At 42.2% G+C, this 24,323-nt stretch overlaps 2 protein-coding genes across 4 annotated transcripts; one reads left to right on the forward strand and one right to left on the reverse strand.

Moving 5' to 3' along the window:
• Positions 1 to 855: 855 nt before the first annotated feature.
• On the reverse strand, positions 856 to 16,018 carry SDHA (succinate dehydrogenase complex flavoprotein subunit A). Its single transcript, XM_009101161.4, has 15 exons — positions 15,864 to 16,018; positions 13,180 to 13,266; positions 12,726 to 12,887; positions 11,809 to 11,952; positions 11,512 to 11,676; positions 10,293 to 10,441; positions 8,938 to 9,062; positions 6,600 to 6,768; positions 5,799 to 5,994; positions 4,807 to 4,978; positions 3,371 to 3,489; positions 2,892 to 3,003; positions 2,167 to 2,297; positions 1,533 to 1,646; positions 856 to 1,200 (listed from the first exon to the last, which is right to left on the reverse strand). The coding sequence occupies exons 1-15, from the start codon at positions 15,933 to 15,935 to the stop codon at positions 1,114 to 1,116; spliced, it is 2,004 nt and encodes a 667-aa protein (XP_009099409.1). The 5' UTR covers positions 15,936 to 16,018; the 3' UTR covers positions 856 to 1,113.
• A 141-nt stretch (positions 16,019 to 16,159) lies between these two features.
• Positions 16,160 to 21,091, forward strand: CCDC127 (coiled-coil domain containing 127). 3 transcript variants are annotated; one of them, XM_009101173.4, is made up of 3 exons: positions 16,160 to 16,511; positions 16,833 to 16,961; positions 17,562 to 21,091. In XM_009101173.4, exons 2-3 carry the CDS (start codon positions 16,841 to 16,843, stop codon positions 18,233 to 18,235), a joined length of 795 nt encoding a protein of 264 aa, XP_009099421.1. In that variant the 5' UTR covers positions 16,160 to 16,511; positions 16,833 to 16,840; the 3' UTR covers positions 18,236 to 21,091. The 3 variants fall into 3 exon arrangements, with proteins under 3 accessions (XP_009099421.1, XP_018763284.1, XP_050827796.1); XM_018907739.3 differs by lacking the exon at positions 16,160 to 16,511 and adding an exon at positions 16,526 to 16,550; XM_050971839.1 differs by lacking the exons at positions 16,160 to 16,511; positions 16,833 to 16,961 and adding an exon at positions 16,978 to 17,203.
• The last annotated feature ends 3,232 nt before the right edge of the window (positions 21,092 to 24,323 follow it).

A 24,323-nucleotide genomic window follows, 5' to 3' on the forward strand; every position in this document is an offset into this window, starting at 1 on the left:
ACATTATGATTTTTTTCCAAGAGCAGCCACCATTCAGCCGTTAAGGAAACAATTTTTTTGTCTAACGTGGAGAACACTTCATTCTATTGCAACCTGCATAAGTACCCTTCAGTCCTACAACAACTGTGCTATTCACAGAAATGCTGCCAGAAGCTGCTCTATTAATGCCTTGCAATTTACATCCTAGCACTAAAAGCACACCGAATTCGAGTCTTGCAAGCTTTAACATTTAGGCAAATCTGCCCCTTGGCTCCACTGAGAAGCGACAGTCTAGGAAATACACAGGGCATGCCACTAAAATGGCTTCAGAAGTTCCAGAGAAAATAAAAATTGGGCAATGATATCATCTATATTATTCTGTATCAGAGGAAGTAAGTGAAAGTCTCTTTTCAGTCAATAAAACAGTATGCCAATACAAAGCTATAACTACAACATCTTGTTCATGTATTATGCTTAAGTCCCCACATCACAAAATTCAGCATCTCCATCTTGTCTAAAAATTTTGCAATGAATAGCTGCGGTTGGAAGGCACCTCTGGAGGTCATCTAGTCCACCCCCCCCCGCCGTGGCAGCAGGTTCACCTGCAGCAGGTTGCACAGGATCACATCTAGGCAGGCTTTTAGTATCTCCAGAGGAGATTCCAAAACCTTTCTGGGCAGCCTGTTCCAGAGCTCCACCACTCTCAAAGTAAAGATCATCTTCCTCATAATTAGATGGAAGTTCCTGTGCTTCAGTTTGTGCCCACTGCCTCTTGTCCTGTCACTGAGCACATTTCTTGCTCTTAAAAGATGGAAATAACTACACATTCACAATAAGAGCTTTGTAATTATATACAGATCAGCATATTCAAACAAATACAAGACTTGTAATGACTTTATTTAGACACATTTTGTGTTTTCGCTGTCCCTTTTGACAGATGAGTGAAAGAACATAAGCTGTTCTACATTCCACTTTTAATAAATGTACAGTAAGCCACAGCAGAATATAAGCTGGAGAAAAGTTTTGTCAGCATTTTCCATTTAGTGCTAAGTGCCAACACTATTTTGGTTTGCTTGTGCTATGCTTATGTACATTGGCCCCTCTGGGAGAGGGCTTCAAGTGAGATGGAAGCTGCTAGTATGAGCGGATCGCTGGTGGGACAGTCTGGCAATCTTGCTCATTCAAAGTCTTGTCGATCACTGGTCTGTACTTCAAGGTAACCTAAAGTAAGAGGGAACAAAGAACTTCAGGACAACAGGACTAAAGAATGAGATCCAAAAAACCCCAACAGTTTAAGTTTATAGGGTCAGAATTCAATTCTGTCTTTGAAATCCCATAAAGCTGTTCTACTGAACACCCAACAGCACATTTTGTCACCATTAGAAGAAAAAAGCTTTTGAACTAGTCTGATACAAGGGGAAACCCAATTCCAGCTCAAATAGCAAAGTCACTTCCCAAAGATCAACAGCGCAGGATTATCACAATTTCAAAGGCTGTTTATGAGAACAGCTTTTAACAGCAAAAAAGATCCTCAAGCACCAAGCTCAAAGTACCTTCCCAGTTGGGATATCCACATATGACAGGGTGTGCTTTCTCCAGTGCTCCTCAAATGGCTTCCGCTGTTGGCCTTGGAGTGGCTTAGAATAGTCATACTCATCCACCCGTAACTAGGGAGAAAATGAGATTAGTACAGACCAGAAGCTGTATGTGCAAATCACTTTACAACCATGAGATCAGCTGCATTTCACTTACACCTGTAACCCAGCATGTCTCTGAACAGACAGCAAGCTTTCTCTTAACACTGCCCATGTCCAATTTGAAATGCTCAGGCTTAACAAGGGCTCTAAGGTAACTTTCCTTGCATAGGACAATTATTCTGTTTAGGCCTCTTTATGTCCTGCTTTTGCATCCATGATAGTATTACTATAGTCCTGGTTTGGAGGTCTCTAATCACTCAGATGTGCACATGGAGCAACTCTTCTCAAGATCATTCCCAGTGTTCCATATATTGGTCCTTTTATAAATAACAAAGAGACAGAGCAGAACAAATAGGGACTCAAAAAAATACTACACTAATCTTAACACTGAAGACTGCATTTGAAGATGTTACAACTTTAAAATAATCCATCTGAGGGCACATAACAGGGAGATTCAGTCCTACATTCAGGTCACAGAAAACATTTATACCTTATAATCCTCTCTGGCATGGGCACCCCGGGACTCTTTGCGAGCCTCAGCACCATAAATAGTTTGTAGAGCACAAAGCATCAGGTTCTGCAGTTCGAGGGTCTCCACCAAGTCAGTGTTCCACACAATACCTGGTAAAATATTAAAATACAATGGAAGATGGTCTACAAACAAGAGAAATACGTTTGAGTGAACCAAAGGTGCATCATCAGTTGCACTTAAATAACCAAGATATACCAAGGCAAGATATACCACAAGGCATAGCAGTATCTGTCTGCATTGTGATATCTGCTCAGCTGGACAATGAAAACCGAGTGTTCAGCCTACAAATAGTCTTGCTACCTCTCTGCAACTCCCAACTTTCAGAAGATTCTGACAAATTTCATCATTCATCTTAGTATTTGGAGAAGTTCACATCATGTTCTGAGGGCTGTCTGTACCTTACACATGTAAATCCAATTTCAGTCTCTGCTTCTTTGAAAGATTTTTCAACCAGAAAACAACTGCAAAGGTCAAGTATTTTACCTGATTACCATGTTTAGTAAGTAGGGCTCTACAAAATATTTTGAAAGATTCAAAATGGTTAAAATCTTCAGCCAAAATTTCAAGAAATTTATTATGTTTACTGAAAAAAAAAAAAAAACCCCAAAAACAAACAAAAACAAAGTCACCAACACTCTTCCCGGAGTACTCTGGGCAAGGTGTATTCTTTGCTATCACATTACCTCTGTCAAAAGTCTTTAGATGAGCCAGATCACCATAAATCTGGCTAAGCTTCTCACAGCCTTCTTGGAGTACAGAACCAGTACGAAATACAGCAGCATGGTTTTGCATTGCCTGCAACACAGTAAAACAAAATCAGTTTGATATGCTGCATATGAAAGCATGTAACTTCCTTAGCTCCAGAAGAGCTTGATACAGAGCTGTTCTGAGTTCAAACTTGTCTGCAGCCTGAAAAACCCTACGTTCTTCCATTCACAAACAACTGAAACCCCACTCTATTATACAGCAGGTAAACTACACGAGGGAATAACCATGAAGGGAAGAAGGAATTAAGGAGTGATACAACCTTTCCTTAAGACACACTCTTCTCACCCATTTTTTCTTCTGCATGACAAATCCTGAAGTGCACTTTGCCAAGTCACCAAACCCCAGAGTTGTTGCAGCTATCCCACCCTATCCCTGAGAGCTTCCCCAGGCTTACCTTCTGCATGTTAAGTCGCACTTCTGAAGTCCTTATGCTTCCATTAGCAAACCTTAACTTGTCAAGATTAGCAACTGACTCTTCACCAGCATTTGGTTTAATGGGGGGAACTGGCTCTCCTAATAAGAAAATTTTAGTAAGTTTGGTAGTCAGGATTGGGTTTGGTTTCGGGCAGTTTCAGAGACTATCAATTACTAAAAATCAGATTCAAGTAAAACATAATATGTTTTCTTCCTCTGAGGTGCCTACTAAGTATAACTTTTCTGAAGTCCTACCAATTGTATCCATGTATTTAAAGTTCTCAGTGGAATATGAATCCCATTCTTTCCTACAACAATTGAGAAAGATTTTATAGGTATGGCAAAATTCTGCTGTTCATTCCTTCAAAGGAGAACTTGATGAAGATTCTTCTACACTATGGAATAAGCCCATGGTCCTTGCCACCTACTGCTATGCTTTCCTTGTCTCCTCAGTCCCAAACCTCCCACCTTTTCTTGGATGTGTAAGGGACCAGGAGCAGTCAATAAGCCTGGCAGTTAGACATGAGCTCTGCATCTTGCCTCTAATACTGGAAGCCACATATTACTGGGCAACAAAGTAAACACAGCATCTTACCAGCACGGTTCATCTCACATGTAGCTTTGCATTCAGATTAATAAACCCCCTTCTACAATTTCTTACTCTAAAGAGCCACAAAAGGATTCAAAAAAATGTTGGCACAAAGCCAGACCAAATAGGCACCACAAGATCTAGACTGATTCCATGAGGAATCATCAGTCTCAGCAGTTGGTGCAGTTTGGACATTAAGCAGTAAGAAAACAGATGACGATTTGCGGACTCCAGCTGCTCTGGCAATGTAAGTGCCATGTTCAGTATTTTGTTGGGGGTTGGAAGGGAGGGCTTGCTTTTTTGTTTTCTCAGGTCAACAACTGTGTCTGAACCACATTATTTTAACATATATAAGATTCAGCAGTGAGAATCCAGTGAATGAGATATTGCAATTTTTACTATCTCTCTCTTACCACTTGCACTTGTCAGTCCTTCTTATAAATAAATCAGCACAGTGGCAGCAAATTCCAATATACAAAAGTGCCAAGTGTAAGACAGATTACATTTTGATGTAGAAGATGGTGCAGTATGTATAAAATACAGTCTTCACATTCAATAGTCTGTGTTAATTTGTCAAAAATCCTAACAGCTCTTGCCAATAGCATTGGCCCAATTCTAGTTATCAAAGGATCAATTACAAAGCAAATAGTAATGTCAAAACATTTGCCTGGCACAGAATATGCCTACCAAAAGCATAAACACTGATTTCTTCTTCCTTTTATAACAAGTAAGAGCCTATGAGTATCATTCTAAATTTGAATCAGGTAGGAACAACTCTTCGTTGGGCAGAAATTACACCATGAAGTCTCTAGAAAAGTGAGACTTACCAGGCTTGCATGTACTTGCAATAGTCAGGGCACAAGCACGACCGAAGACCACCAAATCCAGAAGGGAGTTTGCTCCGAGGCGATTTGCGCCATGGACGGATGCAGAGGCTGCTTCCCCACAGGCGTATAAGCCAGGCACCACCTTATCCTCACCATTCACGTGTGTGATCACCTGCCACAGCACACACTCCATGAATACTCAGCCACTGAAAACACTCAGAAACAGGGCTAACCTCCCTATCTGCAAAGGCCACGTGCATGTAATGGTGGAACACAGCAGCCTGAAGTTTCTTCCGCCTCTAAACACAGAATTATCTTTGCTCTAAAGGGCAAGTAGAAATGTATGCAAATACATACATTTACATCTGTATGTAAATACAGACAGGACTAAACCCCAAGATTTCCTTACATATTCTTATGAAGAGTGCATAGTTCTGTTTCACCACAATTCTGCAGCAAGTCAGAAATGCACAGGAATAAAGCCTGATCTGCACATGCTTCTAAGGCAAAATTTTACACTGAAATTTAACAAGTACAGGAAGAGAATAATTCAGGTGACACCATCACATTGATTTCCAAGTAGTGTCAGTTGAAGGATCTGCTTTGGTGTTAAGATTACATGAACTACAGATTAATAATACACATTAACTCATGCTACAGAATGCAATAGACGCCTACTTTGATCTATGCTCAATTATATTATCCTCAGCTCAACTGACAGAGAATTGTTGTCAGACCTCACAGTAATTTCATTTTAGATGTTTCTTGGAACTACCATCTCTAGATGGACTGGAACATGGTTATCAAGTTATTTTAAAAAACAAAAGAGATTGTGTGTTTTAAGTACTCTGACATCATTATTATATTATTATTAAACATTTTATTAATCATCCTTACATTTATAAAAAACTTTCTTAATGCTTTTCTATTTGGAAAGTAATTTCCTAGTATGATAACGAAAATACAGCCCAAAAGTGATGTGTATTCCTCACCTGTCCCTTGTAGTTAGTAGGAATACCTCCCATATTATAATGCACAGTAGGCAAGACAGGGATAGGCTCTTTAGTGACATCAACTCCAGCGAATATCATGGCTGTTTCGGAAATCCCTGGGAGACGGGTGGCCAGCTGCTGTGGTGGCAAGTGGTGCAACTGCAAGTACACATGGTCCTTTTCAGGACCACAACCCCTAGCAAAAAAAAAAAAACAAACAAAAAAACAAACAAACAAAAAAACCACCATTGGAATACATAACAGGAATTTACAAATACTAGTATAATTCCTAATCCTGTTTGTTTCATTTATGAAAATAAACAGGTTCTTTTTCAAATGTTATCTGACAAAAATTAATATCTAGCATATTTAATATGACTGTGGCACTTGGATGAATTGAGGGTATTTTCCAACTCCCAGCTTTCTTTTCTCAGTAATTCACATGATTTAAGATTTTCAACTATTACATCTCTGCAGAAATATGTAAAACTTGGTAATCAACCAAGAGAACAGCACCAAATTATTTTGTTTGTAGTAAGAGCATATATATTAAGCTTATTTGAGCAAGTGTCTCTAGACATACTGAATTCAAACTGGAGACTCTTAACATCATCTGTTCTCTGTCAGTATCATTAGGAATTAACAAGAAAGATTTTCTGCCTTACACACAGAGATCAGCTTAACAGTCATTAAAGCTCACTCTCATGAATTACCATGTGCTTATCAAATGAACTATTGCACTTCACAGTCTAGCATGATTAAGAGTTTGTTCTGCAGCTTTGTGAAGAGCATTTAACTAACCTTCCTTCACGGATTTCTATCGTCATAGAACGAGACACGACATCCCTGGAAGCCAGATCCTTGGCAACAGGTGCATATCTCTCCATGAATCTTTCACCTTGACTGTTGATCAGAATACCTCCTTCTCCACGACATCCTTCTGTGATAAGGCAGCCAGCCCCATAGATACCTGTTCAAGAATGAAAACACCATCAAAGGAGATTTCTCCACAGAGCTTCACAATCAGGATGAACACTGAATAAACAAGGTATTCTCAAAATAATCAGAGGTGCAGATTTTATTTCACCCTAATCATACCCATAGGAACTGTCCCTAAAATGTTGTTATTCCTTTTAAACACTCTTTCCAAAATGTAAGCAAGTTGATTTGAAACTCCCACACTATTTCAAATATTAAAACTGGAAGTGATCTGCACCTATCAATACATCAGGAGAATTTTATAAAGACCTTGTAGACCTTCACCAATTATTTTAAGATTTTTAATAAACCAGAAGTTAATTCTTTCAAGGTCCATTTGCCCATTTTTGTTCCCTCTTCTGTGCTGAAGCAGTACAAGATGGCTTCAAATCCTGTGGAACATAAAAGATTACTTGCAAACTAACTCATGCACTTCACTTGATAATTATCTTAAAAGCTACAGAATTATCATACAAGCAGTGAAGCTTCTTTAACAAGAAAAACATTAAGTCAAATGAACATTGGATCTCTATAACAATAACACTGTAAAATTATACAAACCATTTACAAAAATCGCATCTTGAGTTAAAATGAAGCATTTAATAAGCTACAAATCTAGTTTGTGATCATTGTTATCCACAGTTTAGACACTAATATCCACAGTTTAGATACTGATCAGTTTAGATACTGTGCTAGAAAATGACAGTTCTATATATACACCTTAACTTCACTACCCCACTTCATTGAAGATGCTAGTATATAATTCCCTAACATTTGCACTAACCTCTCCCATTGCTCTTGTATCTAATATGAAACCCCCTAAAATATTAAGGACTATGGAAATATAAGTTTAAGAGGTATTTTCAGCTTGTAATTCATAGAACTTCTTACTTAGTATTACAAGGACAGAACCTCAAAATATTAAGCACTGCTCTTTAAATTAGAACAGCTGAGACCTTTCTCACATTATATGTCTTACTCTCAAATTTATATTCAACAACAGCTGCAGGCAAGTCTAAGCACATGTCACAAGCAACTCCTCAAATGCTGCAGAAAAGTGGAAACTGACTTGAGCACATCATGCTTGAGGTGACATCATGCTGGTGACCTGTCACTAGTGGGGCTCCACAGGGCTTTGTCTTAGGGCCTGTGCTCTTCAACATCTTCATAAATGACTTGGACACAGGACTGTAAGGGATACTGAGCAAGTCTGCAGACACTGCAAAACTGGGAGAAGCTGTTGATTCTGTCAGAAGTAGGGAGGCCCTGCAGGGAGACCCCAGCAAACTAAGAGGGCTGGGCAATCACCAACTGCATGAAGTACAACAAGGGAACTGCTGGATTCTCCACCTGGGATGGAGCAACCCTGGATGCATGGACAGACTGGGGAAGGAGATGCTGGGAAGCAGTGCCATGGAGAGGGACCTGGGGGTCCTGATCAAAGGCAAATTGGCCATGAGTCAGCAGTGCCCTGACAGCCAGGAGGGCCAACCCAGTCCTGGAGGGCATCAGGCACAGCATCACCGGGGAAGGGAGGGATTGTTCCACTCTGCTCTGCACTGGGGTGGCCTCACCTCAAGTGCTAGCGGTGTTTTTGGGTGCCACAATATAAGAAAGACATTCAACTACTGGAGGGTATCCAAAGGAAAGCAACAAGGATGGTGAAGGGCCTTGGGGGAAAGCTGTGTGAGAAGCAGCTGAGGTCACTTGGTCTGTTCAGCCTGGAGGAGACTGAAGGGAGACCTCAATGCAGTCTGCAACTTCCTTATGAGGGGAAGAGGAGGGGCAGACACTGATGTCTTCTCCGTGATGACCAGTGACAGGACCCAAGGGAATGGCCTGAAGTTGTGTCTGGGAGGTTTAGGTTGGATGTTAGAAAAAGGTTCTTCACCCAGAGGGTGACTGGACACTGGAACAGGCTCCCCAGGGGAGTGATTACAGCACCAAGCCAGATAAAGTTCAAGAAGTGTTTGCTCACTGCTCTAAGGCACATGGTGTAATTCTTGGGGTGTCCTGTGCAGGGCCAGGAGGTGGACTCAATGCACCTGATGGGTCCCTTCCAACTCAGCATATTGTGTAATTCTGTGAAATTTTAAAACAACATAAAAATCCGTTCAACTCATTAAAAATAATGTTCTAAGCACTATGTCATATTCGGTACCTGTAGGGTGAAACTGCACAAATTCTAAGTCCTGGCAAGGGAGCCCAGCTCGTGTGACCATGGCAGTGCCATCACCAGTACTGGTATGAGCAGATGTGCAGCTGAAGTACGTGCGGCCATACCCACTGCAAAACACAGAAGTTAACAGAATTAACAGGAAGAAAAATTAAAACAATGCTACAACATACCACTAACTATGCTGTTTGCACAACAGTGGAAAGGGTTAATAAAAAAAATGCCTAAGTTTTACCATCTCCTGTACTATTTCCACCAAAAGAAAACAAAACTGGTTTAGCCCAGTTTTGCTCAACCATACTTGAAAAATGGCTGGTGACAGAAGATTGAAGAAAAAGAAAACCAATCCCAAAGTAGAATTGTTAGTTTAATATCAAAAGCCTTTCTGCCAGGAAAAAAAAAAGGTTCTTCCAGAAATATTTCTCAATCCATACCATTCAGTTTCATTTGAACAATCACTAGCAGTTTTATAAAAAATAGCATATAATGATGGTTTAGATTGTCCATATGATCCTGGTTTTATATTCTTAGATTTAAAAACTTGGTTGTCAACGTATTAAACATTAATTATTATATAGGTTAACCTCCAACATTATTGAGACCAGCCAATCAGCCCAATTTCAGGACAAACTCTCATGAGAAACAGCAATGTACATATTCCATGTACCTCAAAGTACACAAGCATGAAAGCAGAAAGACAAAGTATGCAGGCAACCTTTTATAAATTAATTTATGAGTGGATTTTTCAGATACATTTATAAATATTTTTCATAATGAAATAGATAGGAGAGTACCATAAGAAGCAAAAGACTAATGCAAATAGCATCCTAATAAACATATGCAAACTTTGCAACCAAGTAATGTTAAGTTACACTCATAATATGATAATTTTATCCTAGAACAGTTAGAATTACAGTAGCAATATCTTAATGAAAAAGAATCTCTGCAATTTTGACAAAAGCTGTTTCCTACAGGAAATTCAGAACTCTACAGACAGCATTGCCAAAATGTCTGTTTTAAACAGCATGTTTTAAAAACTGAAGACCATCTGAATCATATGTATTACTTACACATTCTTACTTCACGTCATTGTTCTAGAACTCAAACTCAGACCTCATACCAAATTTATACTTGGTCACAAAATTAGCATGTGCCTTGTTTCAGAGGGAGTGACTGAATTCAGTTATATTCCTCTTAGTGTGAGGGGAATGAACCTATAAATTATGTCCTGTTGGTCAATGTATCTTCTCCACACTGTGGATCCAAACACATGTACAAGCACACAAACTTTCAACTGGTAACACTCCCAAGTTTTGGTCCTTCCTCAAACGTTACATTACCCAGTGGCAATGACCGTGTTCTTTGCTCTAAAACGATGTATGGTTCCATCTTCAATGCAGAGGGCAATTACACCACGGCATTCTCCATTCTCCATAAGTAAGTCCAAGGCAAAATATTCAACAAAGTAGCTTGTATCATATCGAAGAGACTGGAGGAAAATTACAAAAGAAGAAGAATTTACTGAAGAAACCTCTCTTCAGAACTGTCCATGCACATGGGTTTTATCAGGATAAAAAACATCCCCACAAACTCTCAGGGAAGACTGTTTCCTCATAATTATTTATTAAAGAACTTGCTAACTAATCTAGTCTAGCTTTAAAAGACACAAGTAGTGGCAAAAGCACTTAATTCTGAGCAGTCAGGAGCTAGGCAGCAGGACCTGGCATTTCAGTCTACATTTGGCAACACGTTAGCCAGCAGCAGTGCTCCATACATGTAGAAGCACGCTGCACTTAAGCTCTCCCAGAGAAATGAGAAACACCTCCAGAAGCCAAATAAACCAGCAGGAGCAGCAGGCACAGAGTCAAGCATTCTTTCATGCCCTCAGGGATCAGAGCAGTGTTTGGCAGCACAGAGCATTTGTATTGCAGCAGCACATTAGCTGGTTAACAAGTAAATAAAAACAGTAGATACCAGGTACTTGGATTTCTGGTTTCAAGTAGCTCACTACCATTTTCAAATAGCCAGCACTTCCTTCAATTATGGTTTGTAGAATTAATAGGCAGACATGCTGGAACACCAGTCTCTTACTTGCCATAGAACAAGATCAGGAATGCACAGTAGGCCTTATTTCATTTACACCTTGTTTTCCCCTCCTCCCAGTTTGAAGATGAATGAAAAAAAAATGCTGGCTTGTACCTCTTTCAGAGCTCCCCAATGCTGCTGTGTCAAATTTTTGGAAAAAAAAGGGCTTTTGGGGAGAAGTGTACACAAATTCTCTTTGGGTCTAGTTTACAGACACAAAAGTACTAACAGTGCAGAACTAGTCCAGACCACAAAGCTGACACTGTGCAATAATTAGTATCTATTGTCTTCATCCCTCCCCATTGCCTCAGGAAGGAAGATAACACAGAACTGCTATAAGCCATTCCCCTGGAATCCTCATTTCTATGTGACCAGTTACATGTTTGTTTAGTTTGGATTTGATTATCTTTTTTCAATCTCTGGGAGAAAAAAAGAAAAAAAACCCCAAACCAAGTTAACTTCACAACTGCTTACCCTGCCATACAGAGTATGTAAGAGTGAATGTCCAGTCCTGTCTGCAACACAACAGCATCTGTGGGCCTGTCCTCCTTTTCCAAACTGAAGACTCTGTCCACCAAATGCACGCTGATAGATTTTTCCTTCTTCAGTTCTGCTGAACGGCATCCCATAATTTTCCAGCTGATGAACCCAAATACAAGCATCAGAAACTCTTGTGCATCACAATATGACGAGTTATTTTAAGGAGATCTCCTTGGAAGCTAGCCCGTGTTATTTATAACTACAGCTGACATCAAATCCCATGAGTCTCACCTCTATCACCGCAGCTGGGGCTTGCTCAGTCATGTAGTGTATGGCATCCTGGTCACCCAGCCAGTCCGACCCTTTCACTGTGTCATAGAAATGCCACCTCCAGTTATCATCCTCCATGTTCCCCAGAGCAGCATTGATACCTCCCTGAAAATGAAAATCCATTTTCCTGGAATTAGATTACTCAAATACAGCTTTAGTAGGTTTACCTCATTTCTATTAAAAATCACATACCAAATATGCACCCTGTGTGCAAGAAATATAGTCAAGCCAGATTTAATGTGGCTGTGAAACTCCTCAGTTTCATAATGGCTTGTCCTGCTTTTTTCTGTAACGCAGTGAATCACAATTACATTACAGGCAGAGAAGCAGAACTGCATTTTGATAATGTTTAGAAATGAGGAAGAAAAAAGAGGCAGTATGATGAAATAAAAACATTAGGGGAAATAAGGGTTTTAACAACAACTGCAACTGAGATTTAAAAAATGTGTCTTGCAATGTCATTAGCTTGGAAGCAAAATGAAATGTACCTGTTACTTAATATAAAGTCTGTCAGTGGTAAGTTCATGGTTAAGCTCTTATGATCTTAGAGGTCTTTCCCAAACTTACTGATCCTGTGATTTTATTATATACTACCCTCTAAAAAAGTTTCAACTAAACATGCAATATTTATAAAAAAGAAGCATGGCCTTGAAACAAGTTGTTCAAGTGCCCCATTCCTAGAAGTGTTCAAAGCCAGGTTGGATGGGGTCCTGAGCAATCTAATCTAATGTGAAGAATCCCTGCCCATGGCAAGGCCATTGGAACTGGGTAACCCCTAATGCCCCTTCCAACCCAAACCATTTTATGATGATTCTACATCCAAATCAGCTTTCTGACAGCAGGCATTTTTTAAACATTTGTTCTGCCTCATTTCTCACCTGTGCAGCAACAGTATGAGAGCGAGTGGGGAACAGCTTGGTAACACAGGCTGTGTTAAACCCAGCTTCTGACAAACCAAAGGCAGCCCGCAGGCCTGCTCCTCCTGCACCCACAACAACTGCATCAAACTCATGGTCCACTACTGGGTATTGTGTAGAAATCTGGAAAAAATAAATCACTTTGTTATAATCACAAATAGTTCAAGATAAGTCAAATAAAGTTTCATAAAAACACAAGCAGGATTGGTATATAAGTTCTCAACAGACTTTTGCAGCAATTGCTAGATCTGAAATACTCTCTTGCTTGGAAACTGTCATTAAAAAGAGCCACACACTTCAGCAACTCAGTCTCACAAAGCACTTGAACATAGCACTCCAGTAAAAGCCTGAAAGCTTCATCCCTGTGAAGCATTAAGTGCTTGACTGAATCAGACCGTAAAAAGTACAGACATACCGAGTCAGACACCTTCGTGGAGATGTTTTTCTTTCCATAGACTGTGAAGTGTAAGTTCCGTGCGGGAGCCTGGCATGCTGCTGGCCACTACGGAAAGAAGCCAAGACAACTATTATGGAACAAATGTTTCTACAGGACAGACTTACAGCACCCTCAGCTACCTCACATTTACAACAAATCTTCACTCACCACTGGTAGCACACATACAAGAGCATTAATGCATTTTAGAGCTACCTGTACTGAAGTTCTGGCTTTCCTATAATCATGCTACATAATCAAAAAAGGTTTGACTGATAAGAGAACAGCCTGCAGTTAACAGGGTGTTCCAGACTATCCATTATGGACTTCAGCAACGGTGATCAGCCTCTCAGACCTGTCTGAGGCTGCACCAACAGAACAATATGTCTGCAATTAATGCTGAAGGATTCTTGCAGTTCTTTCATAATTAAGCAAAGATGAAGCTTTGTGGAAATCATGGGAAGTAATGGAAAATTACTCTCCTGTCAAGTAATCCTCAGAATTTGAATTATTTCAGGTGGTCATAGTACTGAAAGTTAAAAAAGGTTGTAAGAATGCTCTTCCAGCCGAGTATTGCTTCAAAAGCCAGAGATATTTCTCTTATTCTTTATGAAATTAGTGACCATTTTAGAACCATTTATTAATAGATAAACTTAGCACAAGGATGTAAGTCTTACCCTTCTGCAATGTCACTCCCTACTCCCTGACTTGTTCAAAACCAAACCAAACCAACAAACACCACAACCAAACCTACTCAGTATGCAGTCTTTGCTTTGATAAGATTAAAACAGTCAGAATGTTAGTCTCCACCTGGCCAAGGTATCAGAATCTGGTATTCCTTCTTTATACAGTTCAAAAAATAAGCCTAACTCAGCATGTATGATTATTACCAAGAACAGCAACACAAAGCCTGTCCAGTGACATCAGCATTTCCCTATCTGAAATATAACCTAAAATGCACTGGAGTGATATCTGCAGCTGTTACATTCATGGTCCCACCACTCTACAATATGCTAACAAGTGGCTCTTCCCTCCCCAAATGTCCACCTCTTCCCCCACCTCTGAAGTGAACTCCAGTACACTTTCCTCAACCTAGTTTTATCATTTCTCACACCAGTTTCCTCAAATTGTCTTCTTGCATAACAGCAAATCTACTGCATCATTACACTTGCTATCTCTGGTTTCTGCAATCATCTTGGAATGAGATCAGTTCCTATCACCTATGCATAAGGAGTTCCACCAGTACTCTCCTCCAGGCAGCTACTCTCTCCCTGGTTCCACACTGCTGTTACCAGGCTTTGAGCTCAAACAAAAGCCCACAAAGCAGAAAAAGATGTCACACTAAGTCTGAAGGAAACACTGACTGCAGCAATCCTGAATTTTTATGCCACCAGGAAGATCATGGCACTTTTTAAACCTTTCCCTCTCTCTGCAGTTGTCTTTTCTGCACTTGCTTTGTAACACAAGTATAACTACAGCCCATTTTTGTAATGCCAAGCTTGTTATGAGCATGCAGGATGAGAACAGTGGGAAGAAACTGAAAATTCCCGCCTCAGCATAGAGAAGAACAAGTCTCCATGCACAACTTACAGCTCCCTAACACAAACCTGCCAGACTCCTCAGCAGCCCTTTCTGGGCACAATCACCAGCAAGGTTCAAGCAACTCAGATATACACTAGCTTCCCACACACGCCCAGAATCACAGAATGCATCAGGCTGGAAAAGGCCTCTGAGACCATCGAGTCCAACCAATGACCAAACACCACCATGTCAACTAGACCATGGCACTAAGTGTCACATCTAGCCTTTCCTCAAACACTTCCAGGAATGGTAACTCCACACCACCTTCCTGGGCAGCCCATTCCAATGCCTAGTCACCCTTGCAGTGAAAAAATTCTTCCTGATGCCTAACCTGAACGTCCACTGGTGCAGCTTGAGGCCATTTCCTCCCTTCCTATCACCTCTCTCAGGCAGTTTTAGAGAGTGATAAACTTCCCCCTAAACCTCTCTTCATCCAGGATTAACACCCCCAGCTCCCTCAGCTGCTTCTCACAGGACTCGTGCTCGGAGCCTTCACAGCTCCGTTGCCCTTCTCCAGACTCGCTCCAGCACCTTAATGTCCTTCGTGAAGTGACAAGCCCAGAACTGAACACAGCACTCGAGGCGTGGCCTCAGCACGGCCGAGTATAGGAGTCCCTGGTCTTCCTGCGCTCACTTTTGCTGATACAGAATCAGTCTACGGCGAGTTTCCTATGCCGGTGCTCGGGCTGCACCTGCCAGGCTCCTCCAGGGTTTTTCCCTAGCACATCCCATTCCCGCTGCCTCCCTCAAAACCCAGTTCAGGGCCTCAGGCTACGGCGCTCGCTTCCCGAGCCGGGAGGCGCGGCCCAGCCATGCCCACAGCCACCTACTCCCAGGAACCTGCCCCTGGGACACAAGTTGCGCGGTCGGTGCCGCTCCAAAATAGCACCGGAGGAACCGAACCTGCCGGGGGTGGGAAGATCACCGGGCTAGTCAAGGTCACGGAGGGCCGCCGCCAGCGGGAAAGCAGGGCAGGAACAAGGGCAAGGACAGGGACAAGGACATGAACACGGCCAGGGACAAAGGCGTGGACTGGGACAAGAGCAGGAGCAAGGACTGGGAAAAGGGCAGGGGCAGGGACTCACCGCCCGGGAAGCCGCGGCCGGGCGCAGCCAGCGCTTCGCCAGCCCCCGCGCAGCCGCTGCCGCCACCGCCATCACGCACCGCAGAGTTGGGGTGGGGAGGGGGGAGCGGGCGTGAAGGGCGCACGCGCGAAGCTTGGCGGGACAGACCAACAGTGCCGCGGGGGGGAGCCCCGCAGAACGATCCCACCAGCACAAGAGCTGCGTAATGGAAGATTTCTAAACAGCTTCTGTTTCGGGCGTAAAGAACATTTTTAAAAAATCAAAAACTCGAATATGTTACTGCCGTTATTTTTCCCTGGTGATCTCCAATACTGTAAGATTCAGCCTCTTTGTGTCTCTGACAGCGCCTGAAACTTTGCGTAATAAACAGGCCAGAATCATGTTTTGAAGTTGTGGGAAAGACCATTTCGCAGACACGAGATTCGGACTGTCCCTCGAGGACAGAGAGCAGGCTCGGCAACTCCAGACGGGAGCATTCAGAGGCCGCTCACGGCTGCCTCTGCCTCTCGGCGTTAATGGAATAAAAAGGGCCCGTCAGGCGCGGGGACGGACGTCCGGCAGCGCCCCAGGACTGGGCGAGCCCTGTTGTTGTCCACCCCCTTTTTCTCCCGGCTGATGGGCCGGGCCGGGAGGGGGCGGGGCCGGCAGGTGAGTGGCAACGCCAGGGGCTCGCGCGCTCCCGGGCTCGTACGTGGGGGTCCCGCCGTGGAGGGAGCGGGACGGGGACGGGAATAGGAATGGGAGTGGGAACGGGGATGGGAATGGGAGCAGGAGCAGGGATGGGCCCAGCACGCTGTGTCGCGTCCGGGGCTGCCACTCGTGGCGCGGCCAAGCCCCCAAGTGTTGGGGCCGCTGTTCGAGGGTTCAGACAGAATTCCCAGTGCCCCAGGGGGAGGAGAGGTGGCGGCTGGAGCGGCCCCGGCCCCTCTCCGCGCTGCTGAGGCCATGTCTTCCCTCTGTGCATCGCAGGTGCCTTCATGAATAACTTAAATAACCCTCCCAACTGGAACATCCTGCCCAATCGGCGCGATCCCGGCGATGACGGCAGCCGGTGGAATTACGCCCTGCTGGTGCCCATGCTGGGCCTGGCCGCCTTCCGTGAGTAGCGCTGGGCCCCCCGCCCGAGGGGGGCTTCTGGAGCAGCGCGGGGATAGAGCCATGCCCCGCCTGGGGACTTCCCCGGGCCTCCTTGTTTATAGCGCTGTGAGCAACCAGCGCTGTTGGTCTCGCTAAGGCAAAGACCACTTTTCACACACGGAGACTACTCCATATTTAATAAGCTCCAATATACAAAGCTCTCTCAAGAAAAATGGACACAGGATGTGCTGGGGAGCCCAGAGGTAACAAAGCCAGATGCTGCTAATTTATTTACTGGGCCTAGAAAGTTCTCCATGCAGTATCCGCAGTATCCTCCAGTTTGTTTCTCCATGACTTTATTTTCCTTCTCTAATCTAGAGCTACTACAGACAGTAAAAGAATAGGGATATTTTATTTCAGAGAAAGGATGATCATTTAAAGTGACTCACTGTGAAATAAGGATCACAGAAATACATTTTGTGGGAACACGTAAATAGAAGTGAAGGGCAGGAAAGAAAGGTTTTAACCTCTTAGTAGCTTCATTTCAGGCACAGCTAATTAATCATACCCCTCACTGTTACATGTTATACTTGCATCTGAAGTCTCATTTATGTGTGATAGGTTGGATCTGGACCAGAGAATGTCAGAAAGAAATAGAAAAAGAAAAACAAGAGTACTACAGAAAAGAGTCAACGTTACAAAAAGACCTGGAAGGCAAATACCGGGATATAATCACAGAGAATCGTCGCGCTGTTGCTCATCTGGAGGTGGAGCTGGAAAAGGAGCGCAACAGGACCCTGAGTTACCGTGAAGCCCTCGTGTCCCAGAGCCGCAAACTAGTGGAAGAGAGGAAGCTCCTAGAACAGGAGCAGGAGAAGTTGGAGCGAGAAAAACAAGTCTTTCTGCACTCTGGAGCAGAAGGTACCTTGTACCAGAGTTGCCTGGCAAAGGAAGAAGAATGGCAACAGAGAGCCAATATTTTACTAAAAGAATTTGAAGAGGGACTGAAGGAAAGGCAGGACATCTACTGCAGTCTTGTAATACCCAGAAGTCAGAGACTAGAAATAGAGAAAAATCTGCTAGTTAAAGCAGCAACTAATCCTGTTGCTTTGGCTTTACATGTGGAGAGTGGTTTAAAAGATATTTTCAAACATGATAACTACTGTGGCAATGTGCTGAACAGAACCAGCAGTCAAAATGGAAAGCTTATGTGGCTGTATCTGAGATACTGGGAACTAGCTGTTGAACTGCAGAAATTCAAGAGGGTAGAAAAGGCCATGTTAGGAAAACGCTAAGTAGGGGATACAGTGGGATTCCATGTGATCCACCATGCATGGTAGGGACAATCACAGTTGTAGTCCAAAGCTGTTAAATTCTTCTGCTGTGTTGCCATCTCTCCTCCTCCTTGCACTTGTGTTTGCATGGGACATGTGCAGTGCTGGTGCCTTTCCTCTCACTAACAGCAGATGCTCTGGTGAGCTGTGCATGCTCCTGAGCTCCGTGAGCGTGTTTGTGTGTTGCAGTATAGAGATATGCCAACTCCCCAGGTGTCAGAAGCAGCAAAACAGAACTCAGTTTAGAGGCATTTGCCTCATTGATGGTCACACTCCAGCAACAGAGAATGGTCATTTGTCTCCCCCAGGTGTGGCAGCACATTGTGCTCCTTATCCCTGACATTTTTACATGGCGTCTCAACACTGGTTTTTTTTATTACTATTATTTTTTGAAAATTAGTTTAAACAAGACTGATTGTGAGGCAGATGTTTGGGAGAGATGGTGCTGGAGCCAGCTGTTTGACACGTAAATCTTACATGTCTGTGTCTTCGAATACATATAAATGTATGTGTGTGTGTGTGTGTGTATATATATATATATATATATATATATATGTGCATGAATGTATGTGCGTGTGTAAGTGTATGTGAAAGTATTCTGAGGGTGGAATAGATTGATGCTGTTTCAGATTAGTCAAGTCTTGCATTGTCTTCCAGCTTAATATACAAATAGCGCTTTATGAATGAAACATCCAAAAGTTGCTAATTCAAATAACACATAAAGAAACAGATTTATGTCTCATTGGCACTTGGGATCCATTATCAAATTCTAGGGAATATATAAACTGGGAGTTATAGTTTCATATATCGGAAATACCTTACGAATACTTATTTTTTTCCTAAGTCAAGGTTTTAGTTGTAACCCAACAATGTGCCGCCATTATGGATGTCCCCGTGCTGCTTCTTCTGCCTCTCAGAGCACTGGCTGCCTCCTGGGTTGCTTGCAGGAACCTCCTTGCCATTGCACCTGCTCTGCTCCTTGGACAGGTCCTGTTTGTTATTTGCAGATGGGAACATAAATGCAGCCTGCACTGGTAGCCACTGCTCTCTCTCCACCTGTTTCCCTTCTCCCAGAACTGAAGTACATACTCTTTTCTGCAGCTCTGAAATTTTGTGCTTGTGGTTCACCACTTTACATACACATGACCACGAAAGCCTACAGATATACAAGCTTTGCGAACTTTTAACAAAGAGGGCTTTTTAATTTAGCTAGTTAAAAAAATAGATTTGGTAAAAAATAAAATAGTAAGTGGAATAATAAATACAAATATAAACATTCAGATTAAAAAAATCCAGCAACAAACAAAACTTTAAAACCCAGTGCATTTCAATTTCTTAGAACTTTGAGTATGCTTTGGGTCCTTTTAGCAGTACGAACCACCTTTTTTCAAATGTGCCATGTATTTAAAATAATACAAACTTTTTTCTTCCCTCTTTCTAATCCAGCCTTAGACCTCAAAGGGGCAGTGTTTACCCTTGTCTTTATAACATCTAGTCTTCTCTGTTACTTGACTTTGATTAGTGCTGATAGGTTATCAGTTCATTAATTAGCAGTTTGTTGTTTACTGAAGGCTGGACTTGACAACTGTGTTTGCACCAGGCAATCATGTAGAACCATGGTTTGTAAGCAATCCAAGCTAAGCAAATGCCCATCTTCCTGCAGATGTAGGGTTTTTCTCTTACTATTTTTTCCTGGTTTCATTGTAGTCTGAGCACAGAAAACAGCAGATAAATATTTTGAAACAATATGCACAATTTAATCCAGTTACTAAGTAGAAATATCTAACATGAAACAAAATTCCTGAGCAGAATAGATGTTTCCCAACTACTCGGTTTTCCAGTTGAGATTTTGCTCCCCTTGATAGTACTAATTACACTGTTGTGTTGACTTACTAATCTTTTTTTTTCATACTGATTTGAAATAAATAAAGTTTTAGTAGACAAACTTGGAGGAAAAAAGAGATGTCACAAACACCAAAAGGGCCACAGTTTGTCAGGGTGCCAAGCCTATTCCCGTTGGGAGATGAGAACACAATTGAGTTGCCAATCATGTGTGATGCCGTGAGCCAAGTCCGTGTGTAATTCCTTCAGGATGTGGAAAGTGACTGTCCAGCTGTGGCACACTTCACACGTTCCTGCAGGCAGTTAAGCTGCTCAGCTGACTAAGAGCAGACAGTGAATCAGTGCCAGTGTATTTGAGATTCAAGCCTTGAATTTGTATAAGTTAGTATTAAAAGATCAAAGGTTTTATGCTTTTTCATTTTTTCATAGTTTGTTATTCGTATCACTCAAAATATTTAAAGAAAATGTAATCAAGGGTAAAATACTATTTTGTCAGTATGAATATGTACATTCAAGCCTTACACACTTGAATGTATAGGTTTGGATGCAATATAGTAAAGGTTTGGTATGCACTTTCTCTTTTTTAAAGTGTCATTTATTTGTAAAGTAATTGAACTATCATTCATGGACACTTTGAAGATCATTATCTCAAGACAGAAGGGTTATTTCAGAAGGCTTTTTAAAAGTGTATAACTGATTTAGAATCACTGGTCCTTTCCGTTTCTTCCAAAACTCATGTTTGTGGGTATGCAATGTATTTTTGAAATGTTCCCCCTTAGTAGGTTGTTATTCTGAAAATTCTAATGTAAGTTTCATCTTGCCCAGCACTTTTTCTGAATTGGTTAATTGTTTGGAACTGCCCATATACATATGTAGAATGCAAGAATAATTTGTTTTCAAAGTATTTAATGAACTTATTTTTATTATAAAATTGTCACTCAGCTATTAAACAATAACAATTAATAAGAACCTTTACATATTTCTGCACTGTTTTGTAACTTGGGCAAGGTGGGTGGGGGAACTGGAATTTGCCACTTTATTCAGACTTTCCAACTTGTAAAGTTTTTAAATTGGCATGTAAAAGCTTTTGGTCTTGGTGCTCAGAAAAGAGTATGTTACAAAGTTTTTTTCTTAGGAAAGAGCACTCTTAAACAGGTAAGTGCTGAGCATTAGCTAAAGATATGGGATTAAAGGTGACCATCCCTCTGAAAGACTGGGGATATTCCTTCAACAGAATGTTGTGTAGGGTATTCTGCCCTCCTCCAGAATCCCTCAGATGTCTCATTCTGCATGTCAGCTGCTTTTCATTTCCCTCATCTTCCTGCTCTCTGTGAAGAACTGCAATCCAGCTGCTCTAGGACAGTGTTCAGACGCTCTGGAAATCCTTGTTCCTGCAACAAAGGATCCTCAATCTATTTGTATTTGACACAGTTCTTCACCATCCTCTGGCTCTATAAAGCACAGGTTTGAGCACTCCTGTGTGAGGATGAGAAAACTGTGTTCCTCTGTAGAGAATACAAGGCAGAAACAGTGGTCAATGGTTCAGGTACTGTGGTGAAATCAAAGGAATTCGAATTATTGCTGTGAAAAGAGGAAAGGCAAGGTTACAGTTGCAGTTGTGGTGCAGCTGGATATGAAGGCTTTGCTGGTTTGCATGTCAAGGCCCACATTTATTGGTTATTAATTTACTGCCTGGTCCAGGAGCTTTTCCCTGATCACTGCCTACTTGAGACAGCAGATGGAGCTGCAAAGTATTTCACTGAAATTGGGGGTAGCTCAGCAATGAGGCAATGGCCACTTCGCAGCAAAACAGCTGATTGCTGCATCAAAAACTGAAAGTAAACTGAGGTAACCTGAAAGTAAACTGAGTAAATGTGCTTCTGGAAACAAAGAATCTGTGACTGGAAGAGTTTGAAGAGAGCTGGTGTATTGTGAGAACAGTGGTGGCAGCTGTTCACAGTCATGCCCCCCAACAGCCCTGTGCTGAGATCACCCGGGCTGTCCAGCTGCTGGAAAAATGCCTCTTCACTCTTGTGTTCGTAACAGGTTTATATTTCTGAGATACCTCTCCTCTAAATTTACCGCAGTCAGAGCAAAATGCTCAGCTGATGTGGTTGGTGTTCGTGTCACTGGATGCTGCTTCCCTCTTGTGGCTGATGGCTCTTCCAGCCGGCAGCCGCAGCCGCATCCTCTGTTCCCATGACTCCGCTGGAGCGCATCTCCTAACGCTACACCGCCAGAGCTCTCTGGCCCGAGCACCTCCGGGTATAATAATAAGAAAGGTGAGCAAAACCGTGGTGTTCGGTGACCAAATAAATGAACTTGTCTCCACTGAGGTGGGTGCTGCGGCAGACCCCTGTGCAAAGGCGGCAGGCACAGGGGGTTGGGTGTAGTTCAGCAACCTATTAGCACCTCATCATATATTGCAGTACTGGAAAAGAAAACCGTGACAAACTCGGTTAAAGAACGTTGTTCATTGTTTAATCAAGATGGCAAGAAGCAATCTACAACTGTCAACATGTTCTGCTGCCTGCTGGAGGAGACACACTTGAGGTGTGACAGATCCCAGTCAATAGCACTTCACTAAGAAATTTAGGGGTACACTGACCACTACAGAATGGTTTGGGTTGGAAGCACAACCTTTAAAACTTCTCTAGTCCAACCCACATGCAGTGAGCAAGGACATTTCCAAACAGACCAGGTTGCTCAGAGCCCAATCCAACCTGACCTTGAATATTTCCAGGGATGAAACACCTACCACCTCTCTGGGCAACCTATGCCAGTGTTTCAAAACACTTGTTGTAAAACTAAACGAACTCTCTTTTCATTTAACACCATTATCCCTTCTCCTATCACAACAGGCCATGCTAAAAAATTATTCCTATTCATAATGAGCCCCCTTGAAGTACTGAAAGGCTAGAGTAAGGTTTCCCCAAATCCTTTCTTCTCCAGGCTGAACAACCCTTCAGCCTGTCTTCATAGAAGAAGCATTCCAGCCCTCCGATCATGAGATCAATTTGGTTCTGTTCACAGAATCATTTCTACCCCTGTGCTCCTTACCTGTATTTCCCCCTGAAGTTATTCCAAAGGTGAGACATGTCCAAAGATGGAAACCATATTTTGGTGATCTTCTGACTGTATATAGTGAAATAATAAAGACAGCACATCTATCTCCCTGATGTCAAAAAGAAAAATAAAACAACAAAGCATGCTGCTGCTGGAGCTGATATTGCTTCAGTTAAATATTTATATATTAACTGAAGTAAATATTAGGCAAACTACCAGGATAGACAAGTATAAAGATTGTGCCTCTTTCTGGGAGATAAAAAGGAGAAAGATGCCATGTGGTCATCAGTGTCAGCTCAGTTCTGGATGAACTACACCAGACATGCTGTTCATAGCTTGTTCCCTTTTATTTTTATGTGGCTAAGGACACTGCCACTTCCACAATAAACTGAAAGTTTCTCAGCATGTCAGATTGCTGAAGGAAACTTCTTGACACCATAAAACTATTCCAGAATGGGATGCATGTGGAAGTCACTGTGTGTGATGTCCTACCTCCGCTGTGTTCTCAGTAGTCTGAGAACACAACAGCTCAGTTCTGCCTCATTTCTCTCTTGCAGTGATACTTGTTGGCACAAATTGGAACTTCTCTCCAATCTGTAGAAGTTTATAATCTCATGGGAAGAAATTTAGGCTCCAAAGTTTGTTGGACGTCTCCACAATCTTTGTGTATCCCTACTTGAACTGCTGGGGGCTGGTGGTAGCAGCTTTCCACACAGGAAAATCCAATCATGCCAGCTGAGGAGCTGTGAGAGCTGTGCCTTTTGGTTACTTATCAGGTAGAGTTTGAGAACAACTGAGCATAAAACTTAGATCCAGTTAAAGATCTACAGATAATTTATTGGCAAGGTAAACTGCATGACCACCTGTGATTGTTTATTACCCTTAAAACTAATCAACTCTGAAATATCTTGCCTGTGTATCTCCCTTTTTTAAGATGGTCATTATCATCCCCTAGGTTGCAGATTCTGAGTCTGCTCTTGAGCCTGGGGCCCTTTTTTGCACACCTGGTCAAGGATGTTACCCACTGGCAGTTTGTAAAAGGATTTTTTTGTTTTCACCACCTATTTTAAAGGGTGGGCTGTCACAGAGACTATTTCATTTAACTCCTTCTCCTTCTCCTTCTCCTTCTCCTTCTCCTTCT

Source organism: Serinus canaria, chromosome 2 (genome assembly GCF_022539315.1).
Source record: "Serinus canaria isolate serCan28SL12 chromosome 2, serCan2020, whole genome shotgun sequence".
Classification (NCBI taxonomy): domain Eukaryota; kingdom Metazoa; phylum Chordata; class Aves; order Passeriformes; family Fringillidae; genus Serinus; species Serinus canaria.